Source organism: Gossypium raimondii, chromosome 9 (genome assembly GCF_025698545.1).
Source record: "Gossypium raimondii isolate GPD5lz chromosome 9, ASM2569854v1, whole genome shotgun sequence".
Taxonomy (NCBI): domain Eukaryota; kingdom Viridiplantae; phylum Streptophyta; class Magnoliopsida; order Malvales; family Malvaceae; genus Gossypium; species Gossypium raimondii.
In genome coordinates, this window is record NC_068573.1 from 4,332,536 (window position 1) to 4,352,532 (window position 19,997).

At 32.6% G+C, this 19,997-nt stretch overlaps 1 protein-coding gene and 1 long non-coding RNA gene across 3 annotated transcripts; one reads left to right on the forward strand and one right to left on the reverse strand.

The window, feature by feature from the left end:
* Positions 1-6,823: 6,823 nt before the first annotated feature.
* Positions 6,824-8,242, forward strand: LOC128032478 (uncharacterized). Its single transcript, XR_008188679.1, has 2 exons — positions 6,824-7,160; positions 7,268-8,242. It is a non-coding gene; the product is annotated as an uncharacterized LOC128032478 (long non-coding RNA).
* LOC105798199 (wall-associated receptor kinase-like 1) lies at positions 7,426-12,132 on the reverse strand. Of its 2 annotated transcripts, none has more exons than XM_012628185.2 (4): positions 11,406-12,132; positions 10,119-10,910; positions 9,069-9,239; positions 7,426-8,768 (listed from the first exon to the last, which is right to left on the reverse strand). In XM_012628185.2, exons 1-4 carry the CDS (start codon positions 12,100-12,102, stop codon positions 7,567-7,569), a joined length of 2,862 nt encoding a protein of 953 aa, XP_012483639.1. In that variant the 5' UTR covers positions 12,103-12,132; the 3' UTR covers positions 7,426-7,566. The 2 variants fall into 2 exon arrangements, with proteins under 2 accessions (XP_012483639.1, XP_052476659.1); XM_052620699.1 differs by having other exon boundaries at positions 10,119-10,913.
* Positions 12,133-19,997: the final 7,865 nt, after the last annotated feature.

Sequence of the window (19,997 nt, forward strand, 5' to 3'; positions counted from 1 at the left end):
CAAAAAGGAAAACAGGTTAGTACAAAGCAAAAGCAGGCAAGAATAAATAAAACACCTATTCGGGTGAATACTAGGGGTTTGAAATGGTTCTACCTAGGGTAGGCTCCTAAGGTTCACTACATGAGGTTTGGCTTTAAAGTAAGGGTACTCGAACCAGCAGATTCCTCGATCTTCACCCATTATAGGCTCATATAGACCGAGTTCGGTTCAGGCGAATACATTTCCCTATGGCTGCACGGAGATACAAATCTCACGAAGACATAGGTACGGATGTATCCCGAAAGTGATCCACTATCCTGCACGGAGGTGAAAACCTCACGAAGGAGTAGCTTCTCACTCCCACTTAAAAGGTGTGACCAACGGTCATGCAATGCAATATGCAGCACGATACCAAAATTTAAATCAATACAACAATTACAACGATGAGAATTGTGATAAAACGAGTGAAATGCAATGAAAGGATCGTATATTTAAACCAAGTTCTTGATTTTCGACAAAAAGACAAAAAGTAATCAACTCGTGGCTTGACTCTCTTATTTTGGTTCCCCAGTGGAGTCGCCAAGCTATTGACACCATTTTTTGGATGAAAAACGGGGTCGACTTGGGTTTTGAAAAATGAAAACAGGAGTCGCCACCAATCCTTTTTTATAAGGTGTGATTGGGTCACCCTGAAAGAAGTTGTTTTTAATAAATGATTTGATTTTATTAAAACAACGGTTTTGGTCCACGAAATTTAGAAAACGGGTTAGAGAATGAGTTACGTACGAGGAAGGATTAGCACCCTCGTAACGCCCAGAAATTGGTATCTGATTGATTGGCTAATGTCTTAATGTCGAAAATTGAGAACTTTGAAGAATTTTAAAGATACGATCCTTGTATTAAAACATTGAAAATTTTCAAGAAAATGGCCATATTTCACGTTATTCGAGAAAGAGAATCATATCCAGTAAGTTAGGACACAACGTCTCGAATTCCCGATACGCGAATGAAAAAACTCATTTAAAAGGTATTTAACTATCTTGGATTAAAAAAAAGGGATCACGACCAGTAAGTTAGGACACGATCTCTTTTTTAATTCCCGATATTGTTTAAAACCTGAGTTTGAAAAGATTCGTGCATTTAGATTTATCGTGAAAATCGAAACCCAGTAAGTTAGGGTACGATCTTCTCGAATCTAAACACGAAATGCCATTTTTTAAACAAATGTTGTTATATCGAGTAAATAAAACACAAAATCGTAATAAAGAAAGTGAAAGCAAATCACATTGTTGTTATGCATTGCAAAATTATAATGCACACAAAAGTGTATAAAAATGGTACGAGCAATAGCAACAATTTAAAATAAAATCAGACCTACATCATCCAAACAAATAAAATATAAAACGAATAAAATGAAAAACATTCATTCAAAATAATAATGAAAATGAAAATGAATAAATAATAAATACAATTAAATGTAAAGAGATCTATTTGGACATAGATTAAAATATATGTGTATATGTATATGTATTTACAAAGGTTAAAATATGTACATATATATATATATTATAAAAGGTATACACAAATACTATAAAACATAATAATATATATATGTAAAAGAAAAGATATATACATATGTGGATTGTAAAAATAACATAAGATAAGATAATATATATATATATATATATTAATATATATAAGAAAAGAACATATATATAGAGATAAAAAATATATAATACACATATTTTAATATATAAAATATATATATTAAATAAGTTAGAAAATATTTATATACATATATGTATAAAAAAACAATTGTATAATAATAATAAAACACATATCTAAAATTTATATAAGTAAATATGAATAAAAACCTAACAATAATAACAGTAATATTAATGAATATATAAAAAAATAGTAAAGACAATAATAATAATAACTAAATAATAAAATTGCCAAAATATGGATTAAATTGAACTAAAAACGAAAGTATTGGGTGAAATCAAAATAAAAAAAACAAAAAAGGATTAAATTGAGATGTGCGCTGAAGGAGAGGGAATCAATAGGGTAAATATCCCACACAGGCCAAATGACGCCGTTCAAGTGAAGTCCAAGCTCAGAGTCAATGGACCAAATTGAAACAAAAGAGAAAATTATGGTCGAAATTGTAAATATGCGAAAGAACTGCCTTGAAAGTGCAAAATCAAAGGGACTAATTGCGCAAATAGACCCTTAAGCAAAAACGCGCGGATCCTTGGGTGCGGGTCGGGTCGACGCGCGGATCCCCTCATCGAAACGATGCCGTTTTGCGTTTAATATAAATATATAAAAAAAGGCTAAAAAGTCTGTTTTCTCATTTTTGTTAAAAGCGAGAGAAACTCTCTTTTTTCTCCTCGACTCGATTCGGAGATGGCTGACCTAGGCTTCCGTGAGTCTCAGAGAGCCACCGTGTGTGGCAGCCGGAGGTCCAAAATGGACCTTTTCGGTCCCTTTTTGAAGCCGAGCATCCCTAGGGTATGGATCTAGTGCCAAACCCCGAAAAGAAGCCGGAGACCCAAAGAACGGGGGAAAACCGCTTCGTCTCCTCTCCTCCGGCATGGCGCAGGTAAGATTCCTTTTTCTTTTTAGTTTTATTATATAAAAAGAAACAACAAGAAGAGAAAAAAGAAAAAAAACGAAATATAGTTTTAGATCTGAAACAGAAATGAGAGAAAATCACCTCTCAAGTTTTTTGTTTTCTATTTCTTCTTCTTTGCTAATATGTTTTTTTTATTACAAAATAGAAAAGCCAAGCCCCCTCCAAAAATACATTTCCCTCGGCTTTTATAGCCGAATGTTATTGTTTCCTGTTGTTTGTTTTCTTTTTCTTTGTTCTGTTTCTCCTTTGCAGGTGCAAGTGGGGTGATTGGAGTAGGTGGTGGTAGGTGCGGCGCAGCAGTGGCGGTGGCAGAGGAGGCCAAAAGTCAAGGGGCGACACCTAGGGTTTCAGTCTCTGAAACCCTAGGCAGATATTTTTTTGGGAAGAATGGGCTAGGGTATTGGGCTGGTTTGGGTATTGGGAGTTTGGACTAGGTTTGTTTTGTAATTGGGTAATGGGCTGGTGGGTTTAATTAGGTAGTGGGATTGGGGAAAATTGGGCTGTACAGTGTCCGTTGAAACTATATGAACATGATGGAAATATTAGTTATATACATAATACATAATACATAATACTAAATACCAATCGACTAGCTCATGATGGAAATATCTATTTTATTTAATAATTACTTGTGCTTCCGACTGTTGGTCTAATGGAAGCCGTATATCTTCAAGAGAGGTAGGTAATCGAGCATAACTTGCCGAATGGTTCCACCTAATTAAATAATTTTTTAGCATACTATTATATTTTAAATCTACATAATAATTGTAAAATCTAATATAAATTTTATCTCGTTATGAGTGGGAATATACATGAGTGGTCCACTCGAGGACGTAAAAATGGAAAGCGAAACCGTGCCCATGACTGCAGTAGTGACAGACAACCTCTGATTTTTGCTTTATTGGTCGCATCGCCCCGCACATCTCTCGGTACAATGTTGCCAACATGGCAGACCCCCAACTAAATTCACCAGCTGCTCTAAAATCAACGAGTTTCAGCAGTCATCTTAGATGTACAAGGTTCCGTGACAAGTCTGGCATCAGATAACCTCCAATTATCTGAAGAATGTATGCCCGAGCATATTGGATTCTTTCTAGTTCGGTAGAATCATCATCCGGATCCAAGAATGTGTTTTCGTAACCAGCCCATCTCGATCCGACCTCCGTTCATATTCTCTGGAATAGCGCCCAAATGCTCGTAGCATACCGCTCCCCAATCACCAGATTGAACAGACTCGGTGACTGCGTACCCGTCCACCAGCAATCCCAATTGCAAATTGAAATCTTCCAAAGTGATAGTACACTCTCCATATGGAAGATGGAATGTGTGTGTCTCGGGTCTCCACCTCTCAATCAACTCACTGATGAGTTTCGGGTCCAACTTGCATCCCCGGCCTACCGTTGCCACGTGCTAAAAACCCACTTCCCGCAGGTAATTCTCTACCAACGGTGATGGAGGACCATGCATATTACGGATATAGCATTGCAATATCCGATCTATAGACTTTTATAAAAAATAATAAAATAATAATTACTTAAAATTGCATAAATAAAAAAAATCTTAAATAATATTTAAAAATTAAATTTAACACTTACCATTTTCATTTGTTTGACGGATATGTGCTTGTCATCAAGACGAATTAATTCTTCGGCCATTGCTAACATTATCAAATTTTTACGATTTAAAAAAAAAATCAAAAAAATAAAATTTAAAATTTTTTTAAAAATAATTAAAAAATTAAAGCTTTTTTAAATAGGAATTTGAGAGGAATTTGAGAGAATATTAGAGAGAAATTGAGAGAAATGATTTAATTGTGAAAAAAATGAAATGGGGGTTTATAGTTTTTTTTATTGTTGGGGGGTCACCAACGGTCAAAAAGGTAGCAGTTGCTACTGTTCACGCGCGGGCAAAACGCGTCCCCAAGGAAGTGCCCACGTGGCAGCAAAACGCGTCCTTGAGGGCGCGCTTTATGTCCACGTGGACAAAGCGCTTCCTTAAGGAAGCATTTTTCGGCCACGTCACCTGACAACGTGCTGATGTGGATGCGCTTTCGAGGAATTGGGCCATTTCGGTAATTAATTATTTATCGGGCACATTTCAGTAAATTTTTAAAAAAAAGGACTTTTATTGGTATTTTGCCCGATTTTAAAATATTAAAATTTTAACTTTAATTTAGGTTTAGTTTAAGAAAACTTTTTTTTTTTAGTTTACTTTGAAATTTAGACAATAATTGTAGAATTTTGAATTTCATTTAGTATTAGATATTTGTATATCTTATTTCCTTTAGATTAGGTTTATCTGGAGTCAAGACTAGAATTTCAAAACCTTAAATATTAAGTTTTGCAGGACTACCTTCAGATAGATGTTGTAGGGATGCTTTAACCTTTCCTACATGTAACCGTACTCCCGAACCCAGATCTAATTATGAGATCGAGCCTTAGTTTTAAGCTTTTCACTTAGAATTGTCTTAGGATTAGTCTTAGAACTTTGGACGATAAGTGACAAACAGACTATGTAACGCCTCAAAAATTTGAGTTTTTTATTTGTAAATTTTTATAAAGTGAAGTGATCTAGTTCAATGATTAAGTGTGTTACTTGTGTGTGTGTGTGAGGATCTGAGTTTGAATTTTCCACTTTCAAATATTTACTATTTTTTCCCTATCTCTATCATTGAACATTTGACTAAATTTTATTCTCACGCATGTTTTAATAAGTATGAATGTGTTGGTTCAGTAGTAATGCTTTAGTTTACTCTTTGGTCCTATGTTTGAATCCTTACGGGAGCAAAATAAAATTATTTTTGTTAATTTTTCAATGTGTTGTCCCTATACTAGTATTTGAGTTGAATTTAAACTCTGGAAAGAAAAAAAAAATCTGTTTAGATAAGGATGATTTGAGTAGATAACTGATTAGTTTAATTTTATTTTTCTTTTTGAATTTTATTTTCCAAAACTGCCATAAGTTTCCCCCACTACCGTCGTACACTATTTTCCCTTATATCACGTCTGTTACTTTCTTTTATTTTATTTCTTTTCTTCTTCCTTGCGCCTTTCTTGTGATACAGTCTCTATTTCTCTTTCATTATTTTGTTCTTATTACCTTCGTGCTGGAAATATGTGATCTACCTTCCGCACTATTAATCTGTCATATTTGTTCTTATTCGCAACATACAGGTGAGTAACTTGATCTCGTAAAAACAGTGAACGACGAAAAATAAAAAATTCCATTGTCGACATCACACAGCCATGTGGCAGACTGTGTGAGTCACACGATCTTATGCTAGGTCGTGTGTTAGACCGTGTGACCCATACGGACGTGTGTGAGGCCGTATGAATCACACGAGCTGGACCACTTTGGCTGTGTGGGCTACTTGAGTGTGTGGGCCCATTTCCTAAAAATATTGCTCAATTTCATAGTGCTGTGTGATTTGTATTTAACTACTCTTCAGAGTCCATACTGAACAAATATGACTAGAAAATATGACATCTAATAATATATTACTATAGTAATTGGGCTTTGTGAAATATGTTGACATGATCTATATTTTGATGATATTGATAGTATGATTTGATGTGAAAAGTATGCTTGACATAAGCATATTTAATTTCTGCTAGTATGTGCATGTGCATTAGGTGACATATGATGTGTCAGAGGAAGTGCGATAGTTAATAAACTGCTTACTCTGGTGGTTTTAACCATATATTAGTTCTAGTGGCCTAGCCACATTTATATGTTTCTGGCAGTTTATCGCATATTATATTTAGTAATTGGTCTGCACTATTATGAAAAGTGATATACGCTGTGGGGTTGGATGGGTATTTAATAGCCTATTTAGTGTGTAAGGATGGATGGAGATAATGTGTAGCGGATGAGGGTAGGATCTGATTTTTGCATTTGAATATGTGAGTTTGATTATGAAAATATATCTGAATCTGTTTCTAATTATGCATCTGAAAAAGGGTGTCTGATAAATTATGTGTCTGATCTGTTGTTCGAAATATGTTACACACTAAGGTCGTTGCTCATTTTCTGTTTGTTTTTCCCTCAGGTAACCGACAGACTTAGGACGAATAGGTGTGGAGGGAGTTCGGTTTAAAATATTATTATTTTTTCTAATTATTCTATTCAGTTTAATTAGTATTTACCTTTGGATTGTTTTTGGACTTTTGAGGACAGTTTATGTTTTGGATTTTTTTTTTTGGTTTTGAATTGCTTTAATGTATTAGATTGTTTTAATTCAAACTGCAATGCACTGAATTTTCAAAAGCAAATTATTTTAAATTATTTTTTGTTAATGTTACACAATTCTATATATATATTTCACTGGATTTGTGTTTTTGTATGTTTCAAATAGATTTTATTGGCTTTTCTCCGTTTGATGTTATTTTCTTACGGAGTTGGATGTTTACTGCTGACTTGTCCCATCCAATTCCCCTATATTTTTATGGCAAGAGAAGAGACTAAGCTAGTTTGATTATTTGCAGGGGAAATCAGAGGAGTTCCGACAGGAGTTTAAATTGAAGGTTCGGAAGTTGTTGATAGGGTATGTTGGATTCTGTTAATATCCCTTACTTTCTTTAGTTGTTCTCGCTCAATAACGGCTTACTATTACTATGATGAGTTAATCACCTCTTCTTATTTCATCTTCAGATAACAGAAGAAGAAGAAGAAGGTCAAGGATGAAGAAGAGCAAAAGGAGATGTGGATAACTAGGGTTACCTTTCTTTCGATTAATGGTATCCTTGGATTTTGTATCCCAGTTTGGAGGTCTTTTTTATTAATGAATTCATCAACTTAGGAAAAGAAAAAAAAAAAAACCTTCCAAGAGGTCAAATAACATTGAGTGAAACAAGTATGAAATCTTGGGCATCCACAACACTCCACCAATGTGACAAATAGAGAAGCTAAAGGCTATCAATCAAGAGAAATTGTTCTAGGAGTGTTAGAAACTAGAAAGATGAATTTAATGGAAAAGTTTCACTGTTGGTTGTAACTGTCCTAGACAATGAACAACTACGATTGGTCTCCCATGAATGGATTATGTCATCTATTTCAGATTCTTCATCACCATGGTCTTCAATAACATTCCCACCTGAAGCTTTAATCAACTCCAGCTCCATTGCTACTTGTTTCATGGTGGGTCTTTTCTTTCCATTAAGATTCAAGCATCTTTTTGCTAGCAGAGCCACTACTATAATCTCCCGTTCTGGACCATCCTTTACTACCATTGGATCGAGAATGTTAAATAAGGAATTCTCTTGCATTGAATCCAAAAAGTAAGATACCAAGCTTCTCACTGGCTCTGATTGTTCTGCGGAGATGGGTTTTTGTCCTGTTAAAAGCTCAATAAGAACAACTCCAAAGCTATAAACATCACTCTTCTCTGTAAATTGACTTGATCGAAAATATTCGGGATCCATGTATCCAAAAGTTCCTTGCACCCGAGTGGTTAGATGTGTTTGTTCAAGTGCAACTGATCTTGAAGTTCCAAAATCTGATACTTTTGCCCTATATTTACCATCCAGAAGTATGTTACTAGATTTGATGTCTCGATGATAAATAGGAGCAGAAGCAGCTGAATGCAAATAGAACAAGGCATTGGCAATTTCAATCGCAATTCGTAAACGCATTTCCCATGTCAATGGTAATTCTTCATTTTGGTTATGAATGAGATCGTATAATGTACCATTTGGGATGAACTCATACACCAATAGAGGAACTTCAGCTTCTAAACAACACCCTAAAAGCTTAACAACATTCCTGTGATTAATTTGAGATAAAATGATCACCTCGTTAATGAACTGTTCAACCTTCTTTTCATCAAATTTCTTTCCTTCCACCATTTTGGATTTCTTAATAGCCACAATGCTTCCATCTATTAGCATTCCTTTATAAACAGTCCCTTGACCCCCTTGACCAAGAACTCGGTTCTCATTATAATAATCCGTCGCCTTTTCCATCTCTTTTGAAGTAAACAATTTAATTTTTTCAACATTACCTTCATTGCTAGACAAATGTTGTTGCAGTAACAAACCTCCATTCCTTTTGAAGTATTTCTGCTTCAGCATGATTTTTTGTTTTCTTTTGAGGGCTTTGTACATACTCCATGTTGCGAGTAGTAGAAATAGTGTCCCAACACTAGTGCTGCAACCTATATAGATATAAGAAACATAGTTAATGGCTAAAATTGAAAATTAAAATACACGCTTAAAAACCATGAAAATGTTTAATAATGTTTTCTTCATATTTGATAGCTTTTCATTTTAAATAAAAAATGAGAAAACCTTATTACATCATTCATTGTTTTGATATTTAACTTTTACAAATTTAATGATAAATAACTGTTACTGCATCCGCATTCAAAAGTAAATAAATTACTACTTGAATTAACATACTTCAATAACCATAATGATTCGATTGTAAAAACAAAAAGTGTAAATTCACCACGTACCTACAATAATGCTTTTCAAATTATGAGTGTTTTGAGTTTTTATTTTACGCTCGCAACGAAATCCCGTACTATTGTATTCATAATGAGGAGGGCAAGAGTCTGACCAGCAATAGTTGGTAGGGGTATTCAAGCAAAGCATGCTGCAATAGTTATAATTCTCACATTTCCCATCTGTCATTTATGAATTGGAAAAAAGAAGAAGAAGCTATAATCATATAATTCAGTTAAAATATTGAATCAAATTAGTTCTTTTATTATTAAATAGATCAATTTAGTCCCTATATTATTAAAAAATATTAAATAAATTTAAATTATAACAACGTTAACATTTGCTACATAAAAGCAGTTACAAAACCATAAAAATTTGGCCTTCTTTGATTCTTTTGATTCCTTTTATGACACAGGGATTAAATAAATTCATTTAATAGCTTTCTAATTTCCTTTTCCATTTGTTGGTTCAAATTATGCTTAGGAGTATTCTACCAATACGTATGCAAAACCATTATTTTAACAAAATAAAAATAAAACATGAAATTTTTTTCATTATGCTGCGTTTGTTCAAATTTCATTATACTTAATTTTCTAGATTTTGCATAAAATATAAAATGACAAAATACTCTCATAATAATATTTGTTCTTTTATAAAAGTAATGAATTTTCATAATTTCCTAATCGAGTCGAGACTCAATTGATGGGTGACACCAACTCAATTAGCCCTTTAAAAATAATACAAATTTAAGGCATATCCATGATGTGAGTGAAAAATTTACGTAATAAACATATTTATTAAAAGCTTATCTAAGACAATAAATTCTTGGTTGAAATGATAAAGTTATATTTTAAAATTTAATGTGTGAAAGGTTCAAATCTCACCATGTTAGGTTTATTATGGATTTTATATAAAATGTAGAAAAGATGAGAATACCCTTAAAATAATATAACTTAATTTGTATATAAAAATATATTTTAATAAATTTTCAATTGAGGTATTAAGTAAGATAATATAGATATAAGAAAAGAAGTTCCCAAAAAAAAAACGTTAATTTATACCTTTGCATGCTCTTGAATAACTGATATAACCGTTATCCCTCTTGCACGAACATAGATGGTTAGAGCTCAACCTCGACCAACAATATTCACCATCGAATGTACAAGAAGTGTCCGAACTATCGTTCAAATAGCACTCTCCAGATATTAGTGTGCCCCATTGCAGTTGCGTTGGGACATACGTCCTATTACTTAGATCAAAATCATCAGTTAAATCAGAGTAAGAAGAAATCAAAGAAGCAAATCCGCATGATCTTTTCCTCCTATAATCACTTGAATCAACCATATCACTCATGTTTACAAAGAATGAACTGAGACCCTTAGGAATAGCAAGAGAACAACCAATAATAGAGGAAGTCTTCTTATTAATCCTACAAATTGGTTGCAAACATCCGCCTATAAGATTATCTGTTTCGTTGCCGAAAATAGTAATCAAATTACCACAACCTGAAGAGAAGAAGAAGTTGTCGAAATCTGAGTAGTAAAAGCGGGTGCCTGTTAGGTTGAGACTCATCCCATTGTGATGGTTTTTTCGACAGTTGAAGTAAGTTATTGGATGGTTGACCTCGACGGTACCATCCAAAAAATTGAAGTCTAGTATTTGTAGATTCGTGCCATTTATATTTAATGAAGGCACTTCTTTCCCATTGGCAGTTTTGTTGCAAATTACTTTAAACCAGTTATTGGAATCATCTTGGGCCCTCATGCTAAAAGGGTAGTGAAAAGTAACATTCCCACAGGACTCTACCTTATAGGTGTTGACATTGACAGGTCCTAGTCCTGGTCTTCCGCATCCTGCTAGATTAGCAAAAAGGAAGTAAATTACAAAATCTACTAAATGTATGTACATCCAATGTTTGTAGGAAATAAAAGTAATGTATCATTCAAAAAAACAAAAATATACTAACAGAAGTATTATATGGTAGATATAGGAGCTTAGGTTACATATCAAGTAACCCCATTCTTTACCTCTAATCATCACAATAAAGAAATATTTATTACAAAAAAGTCATATGAAAAGTGTTACTCTAAGTAAAATTTTTAATTAAATTTGTGTGTTATTTGTGACACTAAATTCAATAAAGGATTTCTTATTAATATACATACCAGTATAAATCTTAAGGTTGAATTTGATGTGATTCAATATTTTTAATTAAAAATATTAATATTAATATACAAAATGAATGATTCTCAATACTGATTTTAAACAATTAGCAAAATCTATACATTAACTGAATTAAAAGAAGAAAAATGAAATCCAAGCAATTGAATTGATAGCGCGTGACTGACCTCCGTCACCGCAATAGGTGGAATTCCAGCTGAGCACGGCGGGAACATGCGTTGTTCCAATATTGATGCCAGTGGGTAATGGGTAAGCATTACTGAAAGAGTACGCGCTAAAGATGAAAGCAGATGCGCATCTGTTGCTGTCAGGATACATGGCTGTCATGTTTACAGTATAGGAAGTGAAATTTTCCGTAATTACAGTAAAGCAGCCAGATTCAGAAGCACCATCGTCACACCTTGGTTGAACGCAGCCGCCAAGTGAATCAGCTTCGTTACTTAAAACAGTAGCCAAATTTCTGCAACCTACTGACCCGAAATAATTTTTGTCACTTGAGAAGAAAAAGGGAGTGCCTGAGAGATTCACACTCACACTAGCCTCGCTTATACGATCACAATTAATATAAGTAACTGGGTTACTGATGATAATGGCGTCTGGATATATGGAATCAAGTACCTCCAGATTGATGCCATTTACGTTTATGAATGGCTTTTTCCCATTACAGGTCGATTTGCAAGTTACTCTAAACCAAGAATGAGTATAGCAGCTGCTATCGATTCCAAAAGGGGATGGAATTGTAATATTCCCACATACTTCTTTACCACAGGCAGGTTCTTGAGATTCTGCTGCTTGTAAAATTGGGCATAAGAGGAAGAGGAAGAGGAGTAGGAGGATGAAGTAAAGCGCTAACTGAAAACCCATTTGCGTTGTTATTTTGTTTGAGGGAAATGAATGAAGATTTAGATTGGGTTAATGAAGAACTCATTAATAGATTTTAAAGAAGGAAAAGCAGAGTTAAAGTAGCACCACTAGATGTAAATTATAATTCTTAAAGTAGCACCTCTAGTGTTCTTTTCCTTTTAAAATTAGCACCACTAGATGTAAAAATAAATTATAATTTTTAGATATATATTTAGTAATATGATAGAAAAAAAAAGGTTTTTTTAAGTTCGTGTTTTTATATATACACACGCTTCATATTTATTTGGAGTTTGCTGCTAAAAATATAGTTATCTTTATCTCCTCACGTCAATCTCACGAGCCTCTTATCCATTCTTATTCGATCAAGGCGAGGGCCAAAACAAAATAAAAAAACTCACATTAAATTTAAGGATAATCAAGCTCGAATTGATGATTTCTATCGGTGACAAAAAAAAAGAGTTTGAAAGTAAATGTTCAAAAATTAAATAAATAATTTCCAGCACTTCTATCGAATTATACATTTTCATTTTAAGATACTATATAAATTACAAAAATACTATACTTTATAAATGAATAAATAAATGAAACTCCGGATATTAAAATTTTAATAATATACTGCACATGTTACAATGCATTTTCAAAAAAAAAAACAAGAAAAAGAAAAGAAATGTGACCATTATAGTATAATATATAATTTATATTACAAACAAAGGTACCCATACTTTATATATAGTTCATCATTTTTAATGTTTGAGCTGTTTTATGGACTGTAGTCGGCCAACACGATTTGGTCGATAACAAGTGAATATATTATGGATAAAGTATTGTAGAGTTCACTAAATTACGGTTTTTTAGCTATTCAATTGTGAAAAGTTATAATATAGTTATCTAATTGTTATTAAAATATTTTTAATTACTTAATTATAAAAATTACAAAATAGTTATCGAACTATTTAATTTTATTTTCTTTTTTTTGTCACCAACTGGCTAACATAAAATAGAAACACCAAAAAATTTAAGATAGTTAGGTGACCAAACAAAGATAAAATTGAATAGTTGAGCGATCATTTTATAACTTTTCGAAATTGAATTAATAAAAAAAGGAAAAACGAATTCCATAGTTGGGTGACAACTAATTTACTGTACCCATGTATTATATTATATTATATTATATTATATTATATTTCACATGTAAAAGAACCTTATTTGCTAAGAGTTAGTTTTTTTCGTCCTTCTCAATTTCTTCTATTAGGGGTATAAATATGACACTGATGCTTGCAAGATTACTCGAATTTGACTCAAAAAAAATTCGAATTTGATTCGACAATTATTGAGTTGAGCGTGAGCTACCGATTGAGCCAAATTCGAGCTTAATAATACTTGACCTAAACATCTCGCGAGCCTTAACAAGCTTTTCATATTTTTATATTATTAAGTTACGTTAATGCCCTTAATTATCTAGCTGAGCTTGAGTACAAAAATTGGTAAACGAACTTAATCAAGCTCCAGTTCAGGTAGCTCGATTATATCTCAAATGAGCTCGAACTTAAAAGCAGATGTTTGATTGAACTCAAACCGAAGATCAAGTTCTGAACTTTAAGTCAAGCTTAATAATATTCAAGCTTGGCTTGATCACACCCCTACCCTCTTCAAGCTAATGGGTATAGCAAGTATCTGCCCCCATATATAAAATGTGCAATGCACCTCATTTGCTCTCATGACATCTTCTTTTCTACTTCAATATCCACTAGAAATTTCCAATGAAATCTGAAGTTTATTGACAATTTCCTCACAATCAAGCTGAAGTTTTCCAAATCAGAATCTTTTATGAAAAAATCAGCACTCCTCATCACATACAATCTTTATTATATGTAAGTCTTTTTACAACCAGCAAGTTAACCGAGTATACATCATTAGCAAGAACAATAAACAATATCAAATTTGTTCCCACGATATTTGTGGACCTGCTGCTGTAATTTAATGTTAAATGTTCAATATTTCTTGCTTAAAGTAATGATTAAGAGTTGTGTAAATGACTAACTTCACATGAGGGGTTTTATGATGGGAAACAACTCAGAAACCTTCTTTCAACTTAGTTTCTTTAAAAAATAATAATGCACATTAGAATTATCTGGAAAACATCCAAGCAAAGCAAAACCTATTCCATGATAAATGCTATTTCACTTGCGAACTTACTTTTTTTGCTTTTAGAGACATACAAAACATGATTATTTATTTCTTAAACTCGTCTAATTAAACACGGTTTACGCAATATATCGTATATGTTAACAAAGAAATTCTTCAATTTGATCCACTTTTGTGCTTTCTTTCTATGTGAAAAACAATAGTCAATATATTAAATTTCACGAAACTCTGATAAAATACCGCAAAAGTTTATCGATAATTAAACTTTTTATAGCGAATTTTATATGGAAAATTCTAATTCAAGAGTTTGAGAAGTCATTGTTGGGATTTTGGTAGTTAATAGGTTTTCAATGAGCGAAATTGAGTTAATTGAGATTTTTGGACTAAATTACAAAGGAGATATTCTCCATAATAGCCAAAAAGTTGCTTCATCCACCATGGATTGATAGCCAAAACTAGTGAGATGTTAAGGGTTCTTTTCCCGGTGCATGGAGATAGTTGTTTCTTTTCTTTGGATTAAGCAGTTGAAAATTTTGTATTTACCCTACAAGCATCATGGCTGCTACAATGTTTACATCTATCAATGTTTACATCTATCAAAACATTAAATTGCAGATTTTAGCTTTTGCATGCCGTTGATTCTATACTTGATGAGTAGTAAACTTTTATATCAATTTTTAGGAAAAAGATTTGTTTTTTTTTTAAATAAACAATTTATTCTGGAAGAGGTCCAATGAAGTTAAATTTGCTTGCTAAATTACAAACAATAGATTTGAACCAAGGTTTATGTACTGCACCTTTGATAAACAACCAATACAAGAAGGGATTGAGCCACTTAATTTGTTTTGGGAGAGTGAAATGTACTCCAGTTTCATCAAATGACACAAAGCTAGAGGAATATGACCATTAAAATTATTATTAGTGAGGGATAAAAGGATGATGTTGTTCAAATTTTCAAAACCTTGAGGGAAGTTGGTTATAATTAAGGTACAAAGTTTCCAAATTGGTTAATTGGTATAAAGTAATGGGTATTGAATTGACAAGTCTATTGTTACAGGATTCAAGTAAGTCAAATTTCTCAAATATCCAATTTTTGAAAGGATAGATCTATTTATTTTGTTGCCCCCAAATAAATCAGAGATTGGATAATTGACCCAAAGCAAAAAGGGATTGGACCTGTTAATTGTTATGATTTTTGAAGCTGCAATTTGACCTAATCTTTAGGCAAATATCATCCCTTATTTTTAGGCAAATAAAATAGTTAAAAAAACAGTTTAGATTATGATTCAATAGCAGATTTTTCTACATTTTAAATTCATAAACTTGTTGTATAAATGGATAGCTTGACAATTCAATAAAATACAATGATTTCAACAAGTTCTTTAATACTTTCAGTTCTGGTTCACCTACAGATTGGTATCAAGAGCTATTTCTTAAAGGACCTGTGAAATCAAACAACCAGAAAACAAAACCCATAAACACTCTTCATCCACCTACATAAACACAAAACCATTCCCATTAAAAATATGAATATAGAAGCTTCATTCAATGCAATTGCTCTTTCGATTTTTGACGGCTCAAATTATCAAGGATGAAGCCTATCTTGACGCTATTGATGTGTGGGAAGCTGTAGAACAGGAATATGACATTCCTTCCTTACCATTTTGTCCCTGACATTTTACACTTTTTACAATTTAGTCCCTGTATAAAACACAAAATATGCAAAATTTCATAATCTCATGCCTAGACCGAATCTACCCCATGATCAAGCAAGTCCATATATTTTATTTATTTCACATTTTAGTCCCTCAATTTATTATTTTTACAATTTAGCCCTAATTACTCAAAATCATCAAAATTTCCAATACAAAACATTTTAATCTATCACATACCTTTAATATTTTATCATCAAACAACAAAAATCACAAGCTATCATTAATGGAAAAACACAAAATCATCATCAAATTCAAAAATTAGGACATGGGTTTTGTAGTACTCGAAGCAACGATAACAAAAGCGTAGAAATTATTTAAAACCGAACAAATTACATACCTCAATCAAGCAAAGCCAAATCCGAATGTTCAAAGCTTTTCTTCTTTTATTTCTTTTCTATTTTCAGTCAAAAAAATGAACAATGCATGGCTTTGTAATTTGTGTTTTATTTTAATTACATTATAATAATTTAATTACCATTTTAACCTTGTAAATTTAATTAGTAAACTATATAATCTCATGTCCAAAACCAGCCATCACCATTTATCATGGTATAATTGCAACATAAATACCTCCCATTAAAAGAACAAATCGATTTAGCACTTTAACAAATAATTAACAACTTTTACTTTTTACGCGATTTAGTTCTTTTATTAAATCAAACACTCAAATGATAAAATTAAATCACGAAAATTTCACAGATATCAATTCACACAATATAAACACATATAATAATATTTAATTATTTTTTTGTCTCAGATTTTTGGTCCCAAAACACTGTTCCGATTAGGGTCGAAACCAGACTGTTACAAATGTATTGAAATGAGATATGAACATATGTTTGGATATGAAATTATTATATGAAATTGACATTGAATTTGGTATGTTTGAGATGATATTTAGTAAATATTTAATGTTTTACTGTTCCGAATTGAAATAAAGGTCCTGTAATGCCCCTTTACCTATTCTGACGACAGTTACGGGATAGGGATATTACATTAGTTCATTTGAACACTTACCATTCCTTTCCTTTTAATGCCCGTTGAACCATTTAGAATATCATCGGATACTTAGGAAAGCTCACACGAAGTGTGCTAAACATATTACAGTAATCTTTCCTTTACATCGTTGCTCACACGAGCTATGAAATGGGCTTATTCATATGAGCTGTGGGTCTAAAAGTAAGCTACACGATGCTGCTCACACCAACTATGGAGTATCTGCAACAAATGCAGGACCTCAGCCATCAGTAGGACATTCAAGACCAGCACCCGAAACATAAATGCCCTAATGACATGTCGTTTGTATCCTACGAATTCCTAAGGTTCTAACAGGGCTTGACAATTGTCATGGCATTGTTGGATAATCATCATCCAATTATATGACAATTAACATAATAACATATACTCGAAAATAGCATTAGAATCGATACTTATTCATACGAACTTACCTCAACAATTAGAGTGTAAAAATGAAGTTGATCAATCCGATGCTTTAGCTTTTCCTCGATCTAAATCCGTACGAGGTCTATCTTGATCTAAATAGAAAAATTCAATCCATTTAATACTTTTATTATTCAATTCAGTCCATATTTCATATTTTTTTAAAATACTATTTTCCCCTAACATTTTAACTTTTTAAAATTTAGCCCTTAAGCTCATAAATTAAATTTAAGCATTTTAATACTCATCTCATGCTAGCCGAATTCACTAGGGACCTATATCAACCCATGCAAATAGTCATTTCACAATTTCACCATGTAATTTTACTACTTTTACAAATAAGTCCCTAAATGACAATTTCATCAAAAATTACTTTACAAAACTTGTTTATTTATCAACAACGACTCATAATCTTCCATAAAAAATCAAGAATCATGCAAGAACACTCATTGAAAAACCCTAAATATTTAAAAAGTTTGCAAATTGATCCTCAGGCTAGCTAGATTAAGCTACAATGATCCTAAAAATATAGAAATCATTAAAAATGGGACAAAATTACATACCATGCAATCAAAAGAGCTCAACCAAACCTTAAGCTTCAATAATGGAGTTTCCTATTCTCAATTTTGGTGGAGAAGGAAATTAAAGAAGATGATATCTTTTTCTTTTCTTTTCTTTTATTTTTATTTTTCTATTTACTAAATTAACCTTTATAACTCATTAAAATTTCAATAAAACCATGCCATGTATGTCGACTAACCATACATATGGTCTAATTACAATCCAAATCCTTTCATTTTAAAGTTTCATAGCCATTTGATCCTTTTAACTAAGAGAACTCCACTTTTACACTTTTTACTGTTCAGTCCTTTTCACTTAATTAAGCATGCAAACGTTAAAATTTCTTAACAAAATTTTTATATGACCTTACTAACATTCCATAGAGATTAAAATAAAAATAAAATAATAATTTACTCGTCATATTTGTGGTCCTAAAACCACTGTTCTTATTTCACTGGAAATGGGCTATTACATAAGGTTAGGAGGGCTGTTCAGAAATTACAGTTAGTACACACTGACATATAAGGGCCCATCATAACACTGTCATTGAATGGAAGTGAGTACTACATTGCTTTCATTGATGATCACACAAGATTTTGTTGGATTTATTTCATGTAGTTGGAATATGAAGTTGTTGACATTTTTTGGAAGTTTAAAGCTTTCGTGGGAATTCAAATTGGTTGCAAGATGCAGGTGATTAAATCTGATAGTGAAGTTGAATATACCTCCAAAAAATTTAATAAATTATGTCAAGATGCAAGCGTCGAGGATCAACTAACTACACCTTACACTCCACAACAAAATGGTGTGGCAACAAACACAACAATTTATATGCTTAATAGACTTCCAGCCAAAATTTTGCATAAAAAAAACCCCATTTGAAGCATGGTATGACTAAAAACCTTAATTTTTTAATCTGAAAGCCTTTGGTTGCTTGTGTTTCTCTTACATTCATCAGGTTAAGAGAGACAAATTGGACAAGAAAGCAGATGCTGGAATTTTTATAGGCTACAACTCATCCTCAAAGGCCTATAAAATCTACTTACTAGACCATAACAAAGTCATAATCAACAGAGATGTCCAATTCCAAGATTCAAATAGCTGGAGTTGGGATGTTGTCAAAAAGATTGAGTTTTATGAGGAAGGCGATGACATAGATAATGAACCTATTAGAGGAACTGATCACTTTCTGGCATCTATCAAAGCTGTAATGTTACTGTGATGGAGCCTGCAGGGTATGAAGAAGCTGCACCTTATTTAAAATGGTTGGTTGCAATGAAGAAAGAAATTAGCACAATTAAAAAGAATCAAACATGGGAACTGGATGACAGACCAAATCACAAGAATGGTATAGGAGTGAAATGGGTTTATATAACCAAACTCAATCCTGATAGTTTTGTAAACAAGTACAAGGAGAGGCTTGATGTGTCGTTGAAAGCACAAAAAATAACCGATCCTTAAGAAATAATGAAAATAATAGTATAAAGGAAGTAGGGTCAAATCTTCAGGGACTGGATCGCTACAATTTCTTGTTCCTCGAAATCCTGGGCACATTCATGCCCAACAAAAATGTTTGACCTGGGAAAAAAATAAAATAAAAAATAGAATTAAAAATATGGACAAGTTGAAATTGAATAAATTAAAATTGCAATTGAAAAAAGAAATAGAGTTAAGGGAAGGGGTTTTTCGATTTGAGGGATTCTAACCTCTACTTATCTCAATCCTCATTGGATTCAATCATAGGCTTTCAGGTGATCCTTCTCAAGACCGAATAAGCTAGTTATAGTGGAAGAAGACGCCTACGACCATCAGTTCCACTTAGGTTTTAGCCTTACGATTTAGAGGAACCTGACTCTAGCCAATCGTCACTTTTGTGGGACCGTCTTACACTAGATCATCATTTCTCAATGGCGATTGCCACGCCATTTCATCTCTTAGGCTCGACAACCACTGACACAATAAGTTAGCAAATCGACTGTGCAACCTTCTCAAAACATACAAAGCGATCACCTTTGCACAAGATGAAAAGATTAC